Genomic DNA, 21,264 nt, shown 5'->3' on the forward strand with positions numbered 1-21,264 from the left:
TGCGTGCAAATACATGGCTTTAATCCAAACTGTAGGATCCAGAAACAGTACTGAGCTGCAACAAATGAACACAACAAAAACGATGAGCAATGTCTCATTCTTTAGACAACAGAGTACCGGAGGTCTTCTGTTGCACACAGTTTATTTAACAATATGGTATATAAGTAAGAAATGAGTCTTTTACCAGTTTGTACAGCGATTTCATTTTCTCTTCCTTATATTTATAGTATTTTGTTTAATAACTTGATTTACAATAGGAGAAAAAGGTAATCCCCAAATTCAAGTTTTTGTGTGAGGGGAATGAGGGTTGTCATTTTGTTTTCCTTGGGATGAATCTCAGATGTGCCCTTCCACATATACAGCTCACAACTTGTGTGTAAACTTAAGAAGATGGGGCAACATTTAAGATGTAGCATACAAATAACCAGCTATCATTCCTCCTCAGCTCAGGGGGCTAGTCTTTTTCTCACACTCTCTTTACACTTTACAACATCTGCATGACAAGAAAGTATGACAAATTCAAATAAACTTATTTTACACCCGCAAGACAGATTTTTTTTTCTAAACACCAGGCCACTGAGATGGCAGTCCTTTTTTTTTTCTTCTGAAACCAATTTTAGTGATTAAGGGTTTGTCAGTGTCTTCATGTGCACCTGCGTACATGCCTGTGTATACACAACCTGCAGCAGTCCATTTCCTATATAATTACAACCGAGTGCTCTTCATACACAGAAAGAGAAAGGGAGCTGTCTGTCCCTGAACGCATCATTTGGACTAATGGTACAACACTAGATTACAATTGCCACGTATGACAGCTTCAGAAGAGAACAAAAACCTGGCCCAACTCCACACACACAAAAAAATAGTTTACAGTTGCAACACAAAACGTCTTAAGGTCTTTCTCCAAAGGTACAAAATAAAAAGATATGAATATAATAATGCAATTGTACATTTTCTTTAATAAAAAGAAACAAGAAGGCATGAAACCATACCAAATACAAACCAAAAATAAGTATTGAACACATTTGGTCTCAACCAAAAATATATTCTTTGATTTATTTTTTTTATTTCAGAAGCAACTTGCAAATCCCTCAACATTTTAAGGAAGAAAACCCAAAGATGTGGGTGTGGGAAAGAATTATATTCCCTAGAAGTGTTTTATTCTCTTTTGACCAAATTGTCTTTAGAGGAAACTTTTTACATGTCAGTACAAAAACGTTCTCCGCCATAGAAAGAAGAAAGCCCTCTGACAGGATAGTGATCCAAAAAAACTAACAGGGGGACGGGAGCCATGGTTGGCCCGTGGGAGGGATACTGCTTAATATGTTCCAGCACAGATGCTACAATCCCTCAACAAACTTCTCTAGAGTGTCCCCTGTAGCATCTCCCACCATCCCCAAGTCACTGTTCAGTCCTCCTCTGTTCGGTGTGTTGAGCTGTGGTAGCATAGCGCTCTGTTCTGGAGCCCCCAAATGTCCCTGGTCCAGAGATGCCGACAGTGGGCCCCCTAAGCCCGGGTGTGGGGAGCCTGTGTGGGGTGGAGGCGGGTGCTGTGGAGAGGGCTGTGGCTGCGTTTGGACTTGTGGGGAGGGGCTGGAATGTGGTGGGAGCTGAGTCTGTTGGGGTGGCTGTTGTGAGGGCGGACACGGCGACTGGACTGGGGCAGGGGAACGGACCTGGTTGCTGAGAGCGTTGGTAAGTGCAGGCTGTCCAGGAAGGTGCGGGCCGCCTGGTGGCTGTCCCGCCAGAAGGTGTGTCTGGGGGCTCATGGGACTGGGCTGAGCAGGAGAGCCCATCTGCTGTTTGAGAACGGCCTGCTGCTGCTGAGGGATTTGCTGCTGCTGTTGTAGCATTCGTTGGTGCAATAGATTCTGGGTGGAGTCCATGGTCATGCCAGGCTGACCCATCTGGTTCATTGGTGACAGTTGGCTCATTGGCCCCCCAGTTGCTCCTACCCCGGGCTGCATGGTGATCTGCTGCTGCTGCTGCTGCTGCTGTTGCTGTTGCATGCGAAGCTGAGAATAGGTGGCAGTGGGCCCGGGGGCCTGTGCGGGGAACTGACCGTGTCCTTGAGGCATCACGCCCTGCTGTTGCTGTTGTTGCTGCTGCTGTTGTTGCTGTTGTCTGAGGAGCTGCCGCCGGTACAGCTCTTGTAGCTGAGGGTTGGTGTTGTGTGCAGCATTCAGGAGCTGGCCTTGGGGTCCTAACGTGGCCATGCCTTGAGCAGGAGTTTGTTGAGGGGGCATACCTGGCCGCTGTACAGCTCCCCCTTGCATTGCCATGGCTTGCATCCCTCCCATCTGCTGCTGTGGCTGACCTGCCTGCTGCTGTGGTTGATTGGCATGGTACTTGGCTGTCCGCTGTTTGATGAATGCAGCCATAAGCTGAGGATTCGATTTAAGAATGTTGAGAACCTGTTGCTGTTGTTGCGGTGAGCTTGGGGACTTGAGAGTACGGAGAAGGTCTTGTAGAGCATTTGGAGCGATTGCCCCAGTCCTCTGTGGTGCTTGTGGTCGGGCTCCAGGTTGCTGTGGGATGAGCATCCGTTGTCCTGGTTGAGGCTGCTGACCAGGGGCCATCATAGGTCTCTGCATGGCTATGGTTTGCGGATTTTGGCCTGGGACAAGACCTGGCTGCTGGGGTTGGGGAGTCTGCATGGGGCCTGCTGCTCCAGGCCACTGACCAGGAGCTATGTTAGGCTGCATGACTTGCGGGGGTCCCCGAGGTCCTGCTACCATCTGCATTGGTGGCTGCATTGGACCAGCCATGCGCTGCTGGGGAGTTTGGTTCATAGGCAGACCATTGATGTTGATCCTGTAGTTCTGTTGGTTCTGCTGGGCCTGTGCAATGATTTCTATGTGTCGCGCCATCTTCACTGCAGCCGGTGGAGGCTGTTGGGTCATCTGCTGCTGTTGTTGAGGTGGCTGGGGCAGAGGGGACTGCTGCTGGTGGAGGGGGGACGCCTGAGGGCCAGGTTTGCCTTGAGACACCTGGGGCTGCCCGTTCCGAGGGGCACTGGGGTAAGAGGGTGACATTACACCCACAGAGTTGGGCGTCTGGGGCTGGTTGGACAGGGGCTGCTGGGGAGTCTGGGGAGTATTGGGCTGTGCATGACCCGAAGGGGTGTTGGGAGCAGCTGTAGCAGGTGGGGATGGTAGTGGCATGGTCCTGCCCTGCATGGTGGCCATCCTCCTTCTCATTAATTGAGCTTGCTGTAACCTATGCTGCAATTGCTGCTGCCGAAGCTTGTGTTTGATATTCAAACAGAAAGGGACAGGACATTTGTTCTCCTGACAGTGTTTGGCATGGTAACAACACAAAGCAATGAGCTGTTTGCAGACAGGGCAGCCACCATTGGTTTTGCGCTTGCAACCTTTGGTGTGTTGGACCACACGCTTCATCTTCTGGCAGGAAGGGAGGGAGCAATTGGCATTGCGACACTGACAAGCATGGACTAAGGATTGGATGCAGCGTTGGATGCTCAAGCGGCGGCTCTCTTGTGGGCTCTTGGAGGCCTCCCCACTCTGGCTGTTGTTGTCGTCGTCCAGACCAAGACCCCACTTGACCATTTGATGCTCGTGGCCATTTGAGTTGTAGCAACTGATGCACAAATCAAAGTCCTGACCAAGAAAAATACAAAAAGAATGTAATTTGTATATTAAGAAAAGGTACTAAATACACTGCAAAAAGCAATAGGAACAGAGTGCTCACCTCACAAACTGTGCAGTGCCAACGAGTCTCCACATGATGTTTGCACTCATTACAAGTGTAGACGAAGCGGTCCTGGCCCTGGTTATGCAGCTCAACAAGCATGCACATTGTGCTCCACTTGCACCTCCGAAGGGAGCTGAACTCCCAGTGTTTGTCTCTGGCCAAGGTCAGAAAGGCATCTCGTCCATCCATCAGGTCACAGGACAGCATTGGGTCCGGGTCAACAAGGGGTGGCAGAGTATTGATCATCGGAGCCGAGTGAAGGTGGATCACAAAGAACACCTGCCGTGGTATTTAAAAGAGTTCAATAAATATTACAGTCACAAACAAAATTCACCTGCATTTTACAGCCATATAAGCTGCTGACCTCTTTGTGCTTCTCCATGCTTGCATAAAGTTTCTGGGACAAATCATTGGCAACGTTTGGCATCCCTGGTTTCTTCTTATTAGCTCGACTCACGCTGCTCTTGTTTTTGTTGTTTTTTTTATTGTTCTTTTTCTTAGCGTTTTTGCTGTCTCCTGGTGTTCCCTGGAAGAGAGAGAGGAGTTATTAATGTAGGTACAGAATTCCACAATTGAAATCTTAGACTCTTAGTAATAACACAAATTGACCGAACCCCTAGTGTCCAGTCCTGTCACAAACACACATTATTACCAGATATAATCAACTAGAATAGACTATTTCCTATGGTTAATGGATTTGACAAAACATTAGGGACTTTGACATGCAAAAATTTGTATTGCATGTGCGATGATTTTTCACACAAACTCTGCTTCCATTACGTCTGTCAAGACGAGCAGCGTACCTCAGGAGTTTCAGTGGCAGCAGTGTTCTCCTCCTTCTTCCTCTCTTCCTCTTCCTGCTCCAGTTCCTTTATGCTCTCCTCCAACACATTGGGCCAGAAGTCACCCTCAAAGTAAGGCAGCTCATTGGCACTTGTCAAACGGTCCTCTGTTGCCTGTTTGAAGATGTCCTATACCACACAAAAACAGATTATTCTCTTATTCTCACAGGGGGAAATTACTATTTTAAGCAGGTTTAAGTAAATTAAAAACATGTTTCCTTTAAACTTACTTTGTAGTCGTGTATGATCCTCTCAGCAAATGCCTTGTCCAACATTTTCCGGTACCATTCCTGGAGCCTTTTGGGCTTGGGGATCTTCTGGTCAGGAGGGTGACAGTGGAAGATGTAGTCATCTCCTTCACTGGGTGGACAGGCCCAGATGTGGCCCTGCGCATAGCTGTGGATGTGAAGAAAGTAAAGTAGGAAAGGGACATTATTTAGGCATAACTTTAACATCCTTAATATGCAGGGCAATAGTTTACCCTAGTTTCTTGACATATTCCAAATAGCCGATGAGGATCTCATGGTAGACTGCAGTTCGTAAAATACGAGGTCTGAAGAAATGAATACTGTCAAGGTATGATATGTAGACCCGTCTACAAGAGAGAAACAAAATCTTCACATTACCACCAATAACCAGAAGCATAGATGATAAATATAGGATATTTAATCATGAGGACAGACCTAGTGTTAGGAAAAGAACATTCAGAGCCATACTCCTGAACATGCATGCCAAAAAAGCACACATCAACACCATCAATCTCCTCAAAGGCGAAAAGTGCTTTGGTTCTGTAGGGAAAGGTTTCAGGCATTTCTCCCGTATCAACAAACCTGTTGAAAGCAAAAGCAAAAATGTGTTTGTGGCAGTCAGTTCGGTTCATTTAATATCTTATTGCATTAATGCATTTTGTCGAAATGTTTAGATCTATGACCTCAGGCCTTGGTCTCACCTGGATTTCATGCCTGGTTTGACTTCTACCGTTTTGTCAGAGCTCGCCACCACTCGCACAAACACCTCTCCGGCCTCTGGGTGGTTCTGTCTCTTCAAGTATTTATTCACACGATCCTCGATGAAGGTTCCCAGTCTAGTTGACTGAAGCCCTACAAGCAACAAATCATAAGAAAAATTAGAAAGCTGCAAGATTTTTATTACACGAATCGTATGTAGATTTGCTGTCCTTGGCTTGAACTGAATGTCAACTGAACTCTAATAAACGGAAATACTGGCTCAGGACACAATACAGATATGGGCCGATTAAAAAAACAACCTACGTTTGGCAGTAAACTTGTTTTCCTTGCGTGTTTTTCCACTTTTCTTCAAACAGTTGTCACAGATGAATCTAAGACAGATTATGTGTTGAGCATGTTTCTTATGCAAACATTGTATTTTTATACTTCTTGACTTACCCAGAAGGCCAGATGACCTCGTAGTGTAAAACGCATATCTGGTGCATCTTCCGCCCACAGTCTTTACATTCAACAAACCTTTGAAAAAGATTAATTTCTTTATTGGATTGGCAAAACATATACAGTCTGCAAGAATGGTGCTTTAATTGCTTAGGCAACACAAAACACTCATCCCACTCATTAGGTTAATGTCTATCCTGACATTAAACACTGGGGCCTGGGCCACACATCTCTCAAACGCGTTTACATGCGTGAGCCCCGTAGACTGTTCTGTAGCCACTGCACTGGCTCTGTGTTAATCAATGGCAAAGCCAGCCAAACTTCAGTGTGAGTGTTTAGCCACTTCTGACTCATTTGCAGTGACAATAACCTACTGAATAGGCTTACATTCACAGACTCTGGGCTGGTCACGGCAAGTACAAATGGTCCACCACAGTCAGAATCCACTGCACCAGGGAACATTGCACTGAAGGTAATTACCATAATAAATGATTCTCTATATCTTTTTGTAAAATGCAGTTGCCGGACACGTGTAGTCAATGTGACCACTTCTAATCCATTGCAAGGAAAGTAAAAACGCGACAAAAGACATGCAAAGCAGGGTCAAAGTGCTTGCACATATGCGAGATGTGTGGCCTCCACCTTACTAGCAAAGGCAATGGCACTTTTGTGCGACTTAACACATCCAGGACTTAACACATGTGCAGGCGGCACTACTGACAGAAATAAAACCATAACATATACAAAAGAAAATACGATATTTCTGCAGAAGAGTTACTCACGGTTCAGGGTCGAGGACATCGTTCTTTTTCCTTTCAAACTGGTCTTTTGAAATCCTCCTACAACAAGGAAAAACATGTCAAAATGTATTGGTTTGTTCTGAAAAGTCAGCAGTTGTATAAATGACCATTTTGTATGTGGTATTGGGAATCTAGAATATGAGGTATCCACTGTCTCAGGACATAGAAACTAATCTCGGTTAATTTTGCTGTTGATTAACTTAAAGCATACACTTCCGGCTCATTTACACTGATGTTCATCTCAAGCTGCACCGGTTCTCACTTGTTATTTAGCTTACCTCAACTGTGACCTAGCACGTATTTTGGAAATGAGGAATTGGATATTTATTTTAAGTCTGTTTCCTTACGTCTGTGGTTGAGCAGGATCATCACCCAACGTGACACTCTCCCCCTGGATTTCATTGAAGCACTTCTCACAGAAATGGTACCTGTTAGAGACAACATAGCATTTAGTCATTAGAAATACACTTTTTAACACTTGCATATACACAGTTTGTACAGTAGGTGGTGCAAGGGAACAAGTTTAGAACTGTCATCTATATGTTTAGGGTCATAATAAGAAATTATCCAATAATAGAAAGAAAAAAAAACATTCTTAATTTTAGTCTTTTTTTTCTCAAGAAGCAATGCTGATCCAGATTATCATATGGGAACGTTTTTACAGTCAACACCGTCACGACCCCAAAAGGAGCAATACACGTATTAACATCAATAATATAAGAATGGAGGAAAGAGACAAATTTAAACTTGATAAAAGAACCATAAAGCAGTAAACAAGGATTCTGTAAATGTAGCATTTTAGTGTGACTGATGTATGTAGGAAGAATAATGTATTTTAAATGGTCAGTGCGGAGGATAAAAACAAAAACTAGCACATCACACATACAACAAAAATAATACTGCCCTGCCCAAAGTCACAACAGCAAACCCTCCTTGTATTGATAGAGTTGTACATGTATAAAGCTATAACCATGGATTGTTTTCATTGGATTGAAAACGTGATCAGTTTCTGTAGTCAACAGTAACCCCGTACCTCATACATTGCCCAAAACAAACACTCGAGTCGTCCCTTTAGTGGGCACTGGGCACACCACACCCTCCAACCCTCCCAAACAAACATACCTGTTCTGGTAACTGTAGTATGTGCCTCCAGTTGGTATTGTACAGAGCTGCTTCCCATAGCAACAAAGCGTTTGAGGAGAGAACTCATACTGAACAGATAGTAAAAGATTTGTTCATCAGAAGAAAATTCACACACACTATTTGTTTGTTAAAATGGGTGCCACTTGAAGCTCACCTTCCTGCCACAGCAGTAGCCTAGACCCTGCATAACAGGGTCAATCTCAGACTCAAACACTTCAGCCAGCTTGGAGCAGTACTTGTAGACGCGGGAAGTCTTGCGGTTGTAAAGCCAAGCATTATTAAACATCAGCCAAACGTCATCTACATACTGCCAGGGCTCTTGGTATTGACCAGTGTCAAGCTTGCGCTTTATTGTAGAAAGGTCGATTGGGTTCTTCACAATGTCAAAGTAATCCTGGCAAGTGCACAGAAAATGCATAGTTTTAAAATGGGTGCAGTCATTCCACAGGACACACATACTTTCTGCCATGATGAAAACATACCGGGATGCCCAAAAGAAGTGGGTCTACAGGCTGTCTGAAGGGCAGAGACTCAGGGTCTTGTCTGTACAGAGACTCCAAAGTGGGCATCAGAGCCTGCCGTAACTCCTCAGGTTTAAAAACTAAAAAAAAAGAAAACAATGCTTTATATAGCCAACATTAACCACAGACAGAATTGGATACATCAAAGACGTTACTATGCCAAGCCCCCTTTTAGTCGACTAATCGCTGCTCAACAGAATCTTTGGTCAGGGACATCCCTAGTTATTAAAAGGCCCCGCAAGTGGAATTAAAGAGCACAAACTTTTTCTGCGTGACTGGGAGGGGGAGGCTGTGCTGTTTGTTCCGGTCTCTTCTTCATCTTTGGGTTCTGTCTTCATTTCCGGCTTTTTCTCTTCCACCTCCATTGGCTCCTGCTTCTCTTCAGACTCTTCTTTCTTCACCAGCATCGAACTAGACTCATCTTCAGTCTGAAAGCAGAGATTAAAATGTTAAAATGCAAAACAATTTACAAAAACTTAATAAAGAATTTATTAAAGATGGCCAAAAATAGGATTCTATTAGCCGTGCGAACCTCCATCTTAGGCTCAGTTTTGCCGCCAGCGGCTTCAAAGTCTTGTTGTTCATGGTGTATCTCGGTCTTCACTTCCTGAAGAGGCAGGTCTGCTCCGATGTGGGGCGGGTGCAGGTCAGCACTGGCAGCTGAAGCCGGTGTGGGCACCCTGTTGTCCAGACTTGCTCCTGGTTGGGACAGCTGAAACACACCAAAGTGATATGGTAATGTGGAGGCAGAAAAACATAAACTGACCATTTCCCCAACAATCAAGTGCCAGATTAATGCTCAGCATGCAAGTGGACACTAAAACACAGATGAGGACCTTGCAAGTTTATTGCGCCCTGTAGTATTCTGATGGACACGACTTATAATGCAGTTCTACACAGAAGTGAATGTGATGGGACAGTACATGGCAGGGATGGGAGTCTGCAGGCATGCGGAGGGTCTCAATCTCACCGGAGTGGTAGGGGGCTGAGGCGGGGCCTGCGTCTGTGCTGCTGCAGGGTGGTCCGCTTGGGTTTGGGGCTGGGGAGGGCAGGGTGGGGTGGCGCCCTGAACAGGAACAGGGCCGGGGAGGGTGGGGGTGGAGCTGCGGCTTGAGGGCTGTGGGAGCGGCAGGTTAGTGGCTACTCCGGCCGTGGGAGCGGAGGCAGCAGGTGGAGGCGTGGAGTGCAAAGGGGTTTGGGAGGAGGCTAGCTGAGAGCCTAGTGAAGGGCCAAGTGCATTCATGGGGAGGTTAGCGCTCTGCTGCTGCTGTTGGAGAAAAGGACACACACAAGGGGCGGGCGACACACAATACACAGGACACACAACGCACACAGTCAAAAACAGACACCACACCAAGATTAGACATTCCCTCTCGATTGTTATGATACAATATTAGAGCAATTAGTGCTGAGTATGATTGGTTAAGCAGGTTCATTTTCTGATGTTAAGAAAACAGAACAAAATTTGGGCTCACCTGTGTGACAGCTGCCTGTGCCTGTGGCTGGCCCATGCCAGGTCCCACAGTCACATTCATGGCCCCTGGAGCAGCGACAGCGGCAGCTCCTGCTGGGAACTGGTTCTGAGGCAGAAACTGGCCCTGATTTGTAGCCTGGCCAACCAGATTTCCAGCCCCATGGCCTGCCATCATGCCCTGTGCAGGGGGCACTCGGGAGGGGGACATGCCCCTCTGCCAGACAGGAAGTGTGCATGTTAATACACAGCATTTATTTTGTGCGCTTCTGAATGGATGCCTGTTTTCCACGTAATAGACACCAATAGGTGACGTTCACGATTTAGAATGTGATGATGTCATAATGTCAGGTGCCAATACAACTCTAGGAGAAATGCAGTTTTTGGAAGAAATCTCCAAAACGAAAATTGACAAATGCTTTTCCTCATCAGTATTTGATCGTGATTGAATTCACAAACCTGTAATATTATTTTTATGTGTGAAAGTCCTTTCTATTGGACAACATCACGGTCATGTTTTTGCATATTGTCACCACTTTTTGAAGTTTTTCGGAGAAAATAATTGGACATTAGTTCATATGTGCTGACAGAGGAGATAATGAACTTTGTGACAGTTTTTGTTTCATGTGGATTCCTCCTAACCTGGTTAACGCCATGCTGCTGTGTGCGCTCGAATCATTTTGAACTGCACAACAGCCTGGGGACCATGGCCGAAATTTTAGCATGGATTTGGGGACCAATCACAGAACGAGAAGGGACGGCAAGATGATGACGCGCTATTCGATATACGGAAGCTTGTAGTTTATTTACGGAATAAAAAAAAAAAGTTTATTTACGGATCAAACATGACAGCAGCAGACGCAACGCTATTTTTCGATCAAGTTTTAGGCCGTGTTCTAAATAGTTTAGCTCGAAAGTTTACAGCGGGTACGTCATACGTCGTCTGATACGATGATACGATTGGCTGTGGCGACGTGCAGCGCCCCGTAAACCACACCTCTCCTAGGAGAAAATTAATTGGTGGTCCCCAGACTAAATATCACTTGTGATTTTAGTCTGGCATTAGCCAGGCTAGATTCCTCCAGTAATGACTGAGATATGAGCCAAAAAACAAAGACATAAAAGAATGCATTTTGTCAGTTACCACAGTTACCGTCAGTTGCCCTCCACCTCAATGTTAAACTATAGGCTCTTGACTTTAAAATGTTGTGATGTCTCGTGAACGCTACCTATTCTATATTTGCATGTATGTACTTCGTACAATGTTTAGGATTAACTGAATCTGTGCATAACTTCAAATCGTAACAACGCTGCCCAAGAAGTGACTTCCTGTTTCCATCCAGCACACCAAAATAAAAGCACCATCTTATTCATTAGTTCAACTTTCTTTCTGCCTAACTATTAACAGACAAGACACTTAAAATGTGTGTATTTAATTATATTCTTGTACCTGCTGAACTAATCAATGAGACGAGCTGTGTGTTTTTATTTTGGTGTCCTGGATCAAAACAGGAAGTCACTTCTTGGGCGGCGTTGTTATGCTTTGAAGTTCGGCAAAGAATCAATTACTCAGCCATATCAGCCAAACTGTCCTTACCGGTGGAACGGTCATGGTTATCTGCTGTGGGTGATTCATCGGCGAGGCTGCTCGGGCTCCCATTGGTGTCTGTGGTATTTGAGTGTTTTGCATCGCCATATGGTTAAACTGGTTGATTCCTGCACAGTCAACACATTTGTATAATAAATGACCAAATAGGTTTCTAGCTACATCATTTACAGCATTCTGCAGAATTATTCACTCATATTACCTTGTGACACCTGCATGCGATTCATTGCGATCTGATTTGGCAAATTGGGCATTGCAACTGGACCATCTAGATCCATCAAATATAAAAGAAACATTATTCATTTGTTTTGCTTATTTATACATTTAGCCATGCATGCACAGGTTTAAAAAGCTCCACTCTATACTAAACTTACTCTGAGTTCTTGTGCCCAAGGCATTGGGCTGGGAGAGGCCTGCCTGCTGTGCCCCTTGTGCAGCCATCGGAGACTGGTTGATGATTTGCTTCTGTAGCCTTGAGCGCCTCTTTTCTTCTAATTCTTTTTGAATTTTATAAATCTTCTCAGCCAGAAAGTGATAGTATTCATCCTTTGGGAATATAAAAATTAATGCCTGAAGGTTTGTTATGACGAAAAGAGAGCTTTTAAATCCTTACCCTGCTGTTAGCGGTCTCATACATGTCGCCCTCTACTTTCCTTGCATAGGCCACAAGATTCTCCATTCTCCTGTCTTTCAAAGCTGCCGGGTCTGGTGTAGGAAATATGGCTTGTACCCTGTAAACACATGGATACAAAATGGACATATTATAACACTAAATAAATGTGTCAATACAACAAAAACCACAGCCCTGGGATACTTGCAGTTTGTGTACGAGGTGATTCCGCAGGTCCTGAGTCACATGCTCATGCCAGGCTTTCCGGATACCGGTGGTGGAGGGGGCTGCTGTGGGCAGGTTTGCCATGGAACCTACTGCTGAGCCATCCTGGAGCAGCTGACTGAAGACAGCAAAAGGTACATGCATTAGCAACAATCCTCAATATTTGTGTTTACAAACACACTGTATCCAAGGGCGTTTTCACACATGTTGGAGCATGTGTGAAAACACATGCTCCAACATGCTCCAACATGGGTCGACACGAGACCACCCTAGTTTCAACGGCATTTACTTTATTTTACATTTACTTAGTTAGTTCAGTCCATGTTCACTCGCACCAGGCGTCGCACCATCAGCCACGTAACGATCAGCTGAACTTATTCCCATGACAACTGACATCAACCTGTTTATGCACTGACACGCACGTGTGCACTTTCCTGATGTTATGCTATGGTCACTCTTCTCTCTTGTGGTTGAGGCTGATATGCGAGGCGAGGAGAAATGACCTTAATCAGCTTATGGAAAGGAAAGCTTTACTGCGCAGCAGGAAGGGAACGAGAGGCAGAAGAGAGACGGTATCTAGATGTTTACATCCATAAGATCATGTATGTACATTGACATGCACTGTCCCGACCAAATAAACCAATAAAAATAAAATATAACAAAAGTAAGTTGATCCATTTTGCCTCATCAGAGTAGTAATCCTACACGTTCCGGTCGTGCAGCACGTATATTAATTCTTTCTTCACGCAAAAAAGAGGCATGAAATCGAGAGTAGTTCAGCACCTTCACACCACACGCTACAGCTGGACTCGGAGCAGCTGTTTAGACCTGTGCTGCAGTTGGATTCACATTGACCCAAAAGCGCCGCTCTCGGGTCGAGAGCCCCTTTAGGTCGACCTAACTACAGGAAGCTCTTATTGCTTTATTTTAGAAATATGAATAATGATAAATATGACGATTACAACATGTGAACTATACCAAGTACTACTCATGTACACGGTCCCTGTTACAATTAATAAATAAACAAAAGTAATCTAATCTAACAAATGTCAAGGTCATGACTTACGTGTTAGTGTTGAGGGCATTAGGAAGGGTTTCTGTGTGCAGGTTATTCTGTTCTGAAGCGTTCACACCCATTGCTGCACTGCCAAGAGACATCTGGTTGCCTGTGAAGGAAGAAGTTGGAGCCCGATGAGAATGTGTTACTTTATTATTATTATGTATATTATACATATAGGGCTCAGTATTGTTTCAGCCTGTTTTTTTGGTACCGATGCCTTAACGGTAGTTTTTTCAATACCTATGTTTTTTTAATTCTGTCGTTCAGGATGTCCTAAAACAGCACAACGGAAAAGCCGCAGCAGCATCACCGGCAAATTCATGTTTTGAGCAGAAATTCCACTTAAGCAGCGATAAAGAGAGAAAGGACGATATTACCTCCTGAGCTGCAGGGACAGAGCCACATCATGACACTGTTTTCTTTCAGCTAAACTTTTCTAAACACTGCACTGTCCGATAACTAGGGATGGGACGATAAACAATAATATCATTAATTGCGATAAAAAATGTGGCCATGAATCGATGGCCACATTTTTCAGACAACCAGTGCCGGTAACTTTACCGGGAGTGGGTACGTCTCCATTGAGATGTGACTAAAGGCAGCCGTATTTCAAATTTCAGTAGGTGAGTTCCTCATCCAAATCCATTCTTTGTGCTGCAGAAATAGCATCGTCTGTGTCGAGCTGCTCTTTGCTGCATGTTTTGTATTGATGACAACAGTATAGTCCAAAATGTTACACAGCGTGCCTTTAAATACTTACTTTCTGTCTCACTCAATATGACATTTACAGCAGACAACCATAGGCAAATATCGTGATAATATCGTCAATTGCAATTATTTTGGCCAAGATAATCGTGACTCCAAATTTCATTATTGTCCCATCCCTACAGATGAGAAAGCGAAAGTACTTCACACGTCAAAGATCTTTACACAGGGCGTGCTCAAGTTTCCACAAACAATCTTTATATTCTACATACTGCCGCTGGAGTTTAGTAACAACAGCACCTAAGCTCAGACTCCGTGTGTCACTAAAGGTAAAGATGTCTCTTGTTATCACTACTCTGTTGCTGTATGCTTTTCAATTTGCCTAAAAACTTATTCAGTCCTGGTTTATAACCGGCGTAGTTAAGCTCTGGGTTACAACCTGTGTAGTCCTGGTTTAGTCCTGGCTCAGAGCGGCCGCAGACCGCGGCTCTGCCATCTCTAATAATTACAAAAGTTTAACTTAGTTATAGCCTTGATTCGCTTTAAGATAATAGCGTCCTTTGTGCTGAAGGGCTAATTATCTGCGCATGCATTGATGTTGCCGTTTTTGAGACTCACTGCAGGTCATATTGACATCTGGAGAGTAAAGTAATGAAATAAATGAAATTACATCCTGTGCTATTAACAAATATGTAAAAAAAAAAAAAGTACCAGATGGCAAAATTGTAACATCAAGTTCTCTCATACTATGCCCTGTCCACTTTTCAAATGTTTATACATCCCAAGACAAAAAAGTCTTTGCCATGTCCAGTGTAGCTTTGATTAAAATGATCGAGAACATAATATTTTTGTCCATATCATCCAGGACCAGGTCCAATCGTAATACTGGCAGGAGGACCCGGGAAAGGTCTCATAAGCGCTGAAGAAACTGCGGCTCTCGGCTGGCCTGGGGCCACTTCGGGATCCCCCTGGAAGAGCTGAAGGAAGTGTGCGTGGAAGTCTGGGCATCTCGGCTCAGACTCTGAGACTTGGAAAAAGCAGGAAAGGGATGGATTCTATTTTTGTCCATGTTGTCCGGCCTTAATTCTAATATCTTTCTTAACACAGTGCATTACGCCTCATTAGACCCGCTACATCCACGGCCGTTTTACATACGTCTGCCATAACAATAGAAAATAGCTTTTTCTACAGCGCAGTAGTTTGTTTATCCTGAATAATGAGCCATGTGCTCCACAAAAGGGCAAAAGACTGGATAATTGCCTAGTTTTAACATTGATGTCAAGGCAGAACTGCTTCTCCGTGTTTCGGTGGGACGATAAACAGCGTAACACCACTCCAGAACAACATCTCATGGAAAAAGTTTAGCCCGTGACCCGCGTCTCGTCTCTTCAGAAGATATTCAGACGAATTAAGCTAAAGCCGGGTCTCCCCACCGTGACTGACAGACAAGCAGAAGGCCGAGGGGGAGGAGAGGACACAGACAGACTAACGGCGGTTCCATGTGATGTTTCTTGAGGCGCAGGGAAACGTGTTAGCACTAAGCATGGGCTATATGCACAGTGACCCCACGTGATTTCCGCCTGGACAGTCAGCCAGACGCTGTCCTTCCTGTCCGATATCTCTTCCCATTAAAAATTAGCAGGTCCCACAGAAATGCAATAGCAATAGCTTAAGATTTGGTAAAGGACAGCGAGTAAAAGTTCAGATGTGACTGGAGCAGGTTAAAAAATATTACATGAGACGTAACGACTTCTGGAGGAAACCTCCGTGTTCATAACGGTGGATGTTTTTGTCTTGAGGCTAGCGCGGCTTACAAAATAAAAAATAAAACTAGCGCAAAGTTTTGAACGAGCCTGTGCAAAAAAGAATCGTCCTGTTAGTAGTTTAAATAATATTTACTTGTTTACATGTTATATTATCATTTTTCAACACTAGCCTTTAGCTCTAAGATAAAAGCCTTGTCCTTAACCAGATCCTGGGCTATCTCTATATTTGTGTGGGACCCTGCTAATTGTGAATGTAAACGATCGCTGACAGGAAGTACAGCGTCTGGCTGACTGTCCAGGAAGACGTCGCGTGGGGAAACTGTGCATATAGCCTATTGCCTAAAAAAGGAAGTTCTAATCTAGGAAGATTAAAAGGCTGTATTATTACATGACGGATAAAAGACGTACGGACACTGTTTAAACTAGAATGCGTGATATGACGTACGTAAAACGGGCCATTGAAAGAACGTACTCTGTGTAAATAAGGCATTAGTGATAGTATTACCGTGAGCCATGGGTCTCATCTGCTGAAGCTGCTGTTGAGTCTGTGCATTGGGTGTTGTGGTCTGCCCCGGACCGTGAGCCTGCTGGACCTGGGTCTGTCCTGTGGTCTGACTGTTGTAGGTCAGCCCTAGTGCTGCGTAGGCCCTCTGCATGGAGCTGGGGTCGATGGGAGCTGAGGTATTGATGGTGGGAGCACTGGGCTGGCCAACACCAACTGATGACATGGGGTTCTGGAGGCCTGCGTTGGGGGAGCTCAGCAGGGCTGTGAATAAAAATAAATAAAAAAATCCTTTATTAAAATTCTGACTCTGAAAATATGTTGAAAATATGTTAAAATTCAACCACAATCCAGACAGTAAGTAAAAAAAAAAAAAAAAAAGAGTCCCACTGAAGGGTTGATCCCGGCGCATTCTAAACATGATCAGTAAGTAGTATGCGGACGTCTAGCCTGTTGTGAATAGGCAGCGGCTCCGGTCTGCAGATTTATAAAATTGGTTCAAAGAGGGTGCAACCCAAAGCAGCATTGATAAGAGGAATGTTTAATGTTTAAAGGAGATGAACAATTCCAATGGATTGATTGGTTCCACAAGTGGAAAATGTTCTCAATTGCCATCCGACCACTGGAACCATACACAGTGGGAGGAAAAAGTATGTGACCCCCTTGGAATTTCTCACAATTCTGCATAAATTGGTCATAAAATGCGGTCTGATCTTTATTTAAATCACAAGAATGAGTTAACAGTGTCTGTCTAAACTAATACCATCCAAACAATTACATGTTATTACTTTTATTGGCCATAACATGTAAACATTCACAGGACAGCGTGGCCTCACAGCCTGGACAACTTGCCATCATCGATGGAAAAATTAATTCACAAGTTGTTCAAGATATTTTGCAGAAAAGCTTGAGGGCATCTGCCCAAGAGCTGAAGCTCAGAAGAGGACGCGTGCGGCATCAAGACAATGAGCAAAAATTACAAAAACAAATCAGAATGGTTTCAGAAATGGCCCAGTCAAAGTGGGTGATGCAACTAATCTTTCTAATCTGCAACTACAGGAAACGTCTGGATGAAGTTACTGCTGCCAAAGGAGGGTCAACCAGTTATTAAATCCAAGGGTTCACTTACTTTCTCCTCCCTGTCCTGTGAATGTTTACATGTTACGGCCAATAAAAATATGATAAGATATAATTATTTGGGTAGTATTTAGGGATGGCCGATATATCGGCGCCGCCGATATTATCGGCCGATATTTGTCCTTTTTTCCCATATCGGTATCGGTCCGATATGGGAAAATATCGGCCGATATTTTTTTCTTCTTTGAATTATTTACTACACCGTAATGTCATAGCGCACCTGAAAGCAGCAGCGTGTAGACGGGCTGCACTGACCTGACTGGGGCAACAATTTATTCAAATTATCTCAAATAAACAGTGGCTCCTTCAAATAAAGAACCTCCAGCATAAATTCACACGTCTCCAAAAGAAAGTCTGTTTTTACTAAGTTTAAACAAAGTGGAGCGGACACTCGGACACCACAGAGATGCAGAGCCACAAGTTGCTGCTGCAACAAACTGGACTAAAACTGCCTCCATGGACATGATTCTGAGTCAGGATTAACAGGAATCATTTTCTGATGGATTATTTGTCGCTACATCTGAGTGGTGAGTGTTGCAAAAGTTTCTCCGTCCTGACGCCAGATTTAGAACTTTGTTGTTAGCGCTAGCATAGCTTCTAACAGGCTAAAGGCTACGACACGTAAACATGACCTTTCTGTCATCATATAGGTCTAACTACAGTGATGATAATGTCTGTATTCACGTTTACTCTGCCCACTTTTGTCATTTTAATGACCTGTGAAAACGAGGCGTTATGTCGCATTTTCGCGCATATTTAATTAGACGCATTTGCGATCGTTCGCGCATTTACCAATGAAAACAAAGCAGATCAAAGCTCATGCTAATCTTGTAAATCTACTGTTTGCCTTTTGCCAGCTCTAAACCAACTCTAAATATTCAGTCTGGCCTCATAAGTAAGGGATAATGTATAGAACGCTGGTCATTATCGGGAAAATAAGCACCGACAGGGCGAACCGGACCCCGACGCGAAGCGGAGGGGTCTTGTTTCGCCCTGAAGGGGCGCCCTGAAGGTGCTGTTAAAGTGACATTATGATATTTCCAACTCCAAAGCTTCATACAGAGCTGTGTGTCCTTTATCAGATTTGTTTAAAGTTAAAACATGTAGCTTAAATAACATGGTAGGCTACATATTTTAATAAAAAATGCAATCAATAGTAGCCTAGCATATTCCCAGTGTCAGTGTTTCCCAGTAATAGAGGACATGGGTGAAAGTATAATAATAAGTAGGTCTGAGTAAATATTTAGCCAAAAACAAAATGACATTTCACTCCAACATTGCAATTGGTCTTTTTAATATTTTTCTAATAAAAAGGATTGTTTCATCCTGGTGTGTGAGATGTGTCCCAGGCATAAGCATAAGACATTCCAATAATGGAACAAACAATTTACAAACTTTACCACATTTGAGTAAGCCTTTCTATTGATTTTTAACGTTGAAATAAATATCGGCAAATATCGGATATCGGCCACACCAGTGAGGCAAATATCGGATATCGGTATCGGCAGAAAATTTTCATATCGGACCATCCCTAGTAGTATTAGTTTAAACAGACACTGTATAATCATTCTTGTGATTTTAATCAAGACCAGACCACATTTTATGACCAATTTAGGCAAAAATGTAAGAAATTCCAAAGGGTTAGCAAACATTTTCCTCCCAATGTAGTCGTCTTCCAAGGCCTTTCATATTGCATTCATTCATTCTCAACATTGGGAGCAAAGCTACAAATACAACAGTGGCTGTAACAGTACAGCCGTCTTGGGGCAGACAGAGAGGGGCTGTTGCACAATGGCAACAATGTTACATATTTCTCTGAAACTGCATTCACAAGTGTATGTAAACATCTTACTCAAGGACACAATGACTGTTACACTTTAATTCCTATTGTGAACTAAGTAGTGATAAAATAATATAATGAGAGGCTGCTCTGTGCATGCTAAACATGCAGCCAGAGAAAAAAAATGATATTTGCTCAAATGAATATCTAGCTTCGATACTACTTTTAGTATCGATTTAGTAAACGAGGAATCATTTTTTTTGCCAACCTGAAGGCAATCTACTTACGCTGCTGAGTTCTTTTGTCACTGGCATTTTTTAATGGTAGACAAACAGGACAATCGTGCCGCGTGCAGTTTTTCCAGTGAGAGATGATCTGTCTGGACGATGCACAATGAGCAACTGCAGCAAAAGAAAATTGTATTTTATTAATTACATTAAATATGAATAACTTAAAATTAAAAGATACATTTAACTGAAAGTGAAAACACTTTTAAATGTAATAAGTATTATAAGAAACAACTTTACATACGTATGTTTATCTAAAGGTAACTCTAATGCAAAAGACCCCCAAAAACCAACTACATCTGGAGATGAAGCATACCTTGGCAAGACTTGCCAGCCTGACAATGGGTCATGTGGTTGAGGACGTTCTTCATAGTGCGACAGTGGGGCAGTGCACAGGCCCTCACCTCCCCATTGGCCTGCTCTCTGCGCTGGCATTTGTGAGCATGCAGCAGCAGGACCAGCTGCTGCTGGATAAGTTTGCGCTTCTCTGGGTCGGCAGTGGGTCCGGCTGAAGGCACTGCCACTCCGCCACCGCCAGCCAGAGGGAGCATCGGCGTCTGCTGCTGAGGCTGCTGCTGGAGTTGCTGCTGGGGCACCAAAGAAAAGCCCATTAGACATTTCATCAAACTTGCACAACAATAACAAACCACAAATCAGGTTGAGATGTATATTCACAAGCGGTGTGGACTTGCAAGTTGGGATTTGGAACTTGAGTCACTTATTTGAAAACTTAAGACTTGACTTGAACAAAAGGTCTAAGATTTGATATTCAACTTGAAATTAGGCACCAATGACTTAATGGTGCATTATGGAACTTTTTATGTTAAAAAAGGTTGATATTTGTGCGTATTTGACCTTGCAGTGACCCAGCGGCTGTATGAGTGATCAGCATGGCGCCTACAACGTTCTAGGATCAAGTGTTCTGTAAGTTTTCTGGTGAGAGGGTCCGTCAGCAGTGAAAACCTTCCAAACAATTGAACCAGGAGCATCCTGGAGACCACTGTGACGGAAAGTAAAGGTGCCATGCAGACCACTCATACAGCCGCTGGGTCACTACAAGGTCAAATACCCACAAACTCTTTTGTCCACATAAAATAATAATTCCATAATGCACCTTTAACTTGGTCTTAGGCCTAGTCTTTTTTATGATTTATTTAAAAGTTACTTTCCCTTCTCTTTGATGCAGAGACATGCTACTTGCAGACAGAAATCAAAATATTGAACAAATCTAAAATAAAAAAAACTTTAAAGGATTTGAAATTTAAAACAGAGGGCATAAGGGCTTGCCTTGCTCCCACCTCTGATATTAATAACTTTTTGGTGCATTTTCCTCTCACTTCTTAGTTGTACTTTGTGATGATGAATCTTGCCTGAATCTTGGCGACCTTTAAGTTCACTTAGTCCTGGCTCCCTGGAGTTTCACATTTTACAGCGGTCAAGAGACTGAGAATAAGCCTGTGTGTGGTAATGAACACATCTGTGGCACATGTTAATAATACAGGGCTCAAAATTGCGACCATTCTAGTCGTATATGCTCCCAAATGTATGCCTTTGGGTTCTAAAAATATAATCACTCGCATGTTTGCGACTGCCAGCGTAAATGCCCTGGTCCACCTTAAAAGAAAGCCTTCTAGTGCTACCTTAAAAAAAACTTGCCTCATTGTTTTCATTAACGCTCCCTGTCAGCAA

At 43.6% G+C, this 21,264-nt stretch overlaps 1 protein-coding gene across 1 annotated transcript in view; it reads right to left on the reverse strand.

The window, feature by feature from the left end:
- Positions 1-28: 28 nt before the first annotated feature.
- crebbpa (CREB binding lysine acetyltransferase a) overlaps positions 29-21,264 on the reverse strand; it is a 56,884-nt gene continuing 35,648 nt past the window's right edge. Inside the window, exons 4-31 of the mRNA XM_079552918.1 lie at positions 19,892-20,162; positions 19,576-19,689; positions 16,375-16,635; positions 13,405-13,504; positions 12,318-12,456; positions 12,117-12,272; positions 11,878-12,049; positions 11,706-11,771; positions 11,495-11,613; positions 9,902-10,114; positions 9,397-9,693; positions 8,959-9,138; positions 8,689-8,854; positions 8,388-8,506; positions 8,060-8,299; positions 7,885-7,973; positions 7,110-7,190; positions 6,745-6,801; positions 5,963-6,040; positions 5,828-5,895; positions 5,506-5,656; positions 5,240-5,386; positions 5,038-5,151; positions 4,787-4,952; positions 4,518-4,685; positions 4,079-4,240; positions 3,712-3,993; positions 29-3,620 (exon numbers count right to left, since the gene is read on the reverse strand). Coding sequence (XP_079409044.1) covers positions 1,341-3,620; positions 3,712-3,993; positions 4,079-4,240; positions 4,518-4,685; positions 4,787-4,952; positions 5,038-5,151; positions 5,240-5,386; positions 5,506-5,656; positions 5,828-5,895; positions 5,963-6,040; positions 6,745-6,801; positions 7,110-7,190; positions 7,885-7,973; positions 8,060-8,299; positions 8,388-8,506; positions 8,689-8,854; positions 8,959-9,138; positions 9,397-9,693; positions 9,902-10,114; positions 11,495-11,613; positions 11,706-11,771; positions 11,878-12,049; positions 12,117-12,272; positions 12,318-12,456; positions 13,405-13,504; positions 16,375-16,635; positions 19,576-19,689; positions 19,892-20,162 — 6,456 coding nt within the window. The 3' untranslated portion in view covers positions 29-1,340. The remainder of the gene's footprint in view (positions 3,621-3,711; positions 3,994-4,078; positions 4,241-4,517; positions 4,686-4,786; positions 4,953-5,037; positions 5,152-5,239; positions 5,387-5,505; positions 5,657-5,827; positions 5,896-5,962; positions 6,041-6,744; positions 6,802-7,109; positions 7,191-7,884; positions 7,974-8,059; positions 8,300-8,387; positions 8,507-8,688; positions 8,855-8,958; positions 9,139-9,396; positions 9,694-9,901; positions 10,115-11,494; positions 11,614-11,705; positions 11,772-11,877; positions 12,050-12,116; positions 12,273-12,317; positions 12,457-13,404; positions 13,505-16,374; positions 16,636-19,575; positions 19,690-19,891; positions 20,163-21,264) is intronic.

Source organism: Gobius niger (genome assembly GCF_951799975.1).
Source record: "Gobius niger genome assembly, chromosome: 3".
NCBI classification, from domain to species: domain Eukaryota; kingdom Metazoa; phylum Chordata; class Actinopteri; order Gobiiformes; family Gobiidae; genus Gobius; species Gobius niger.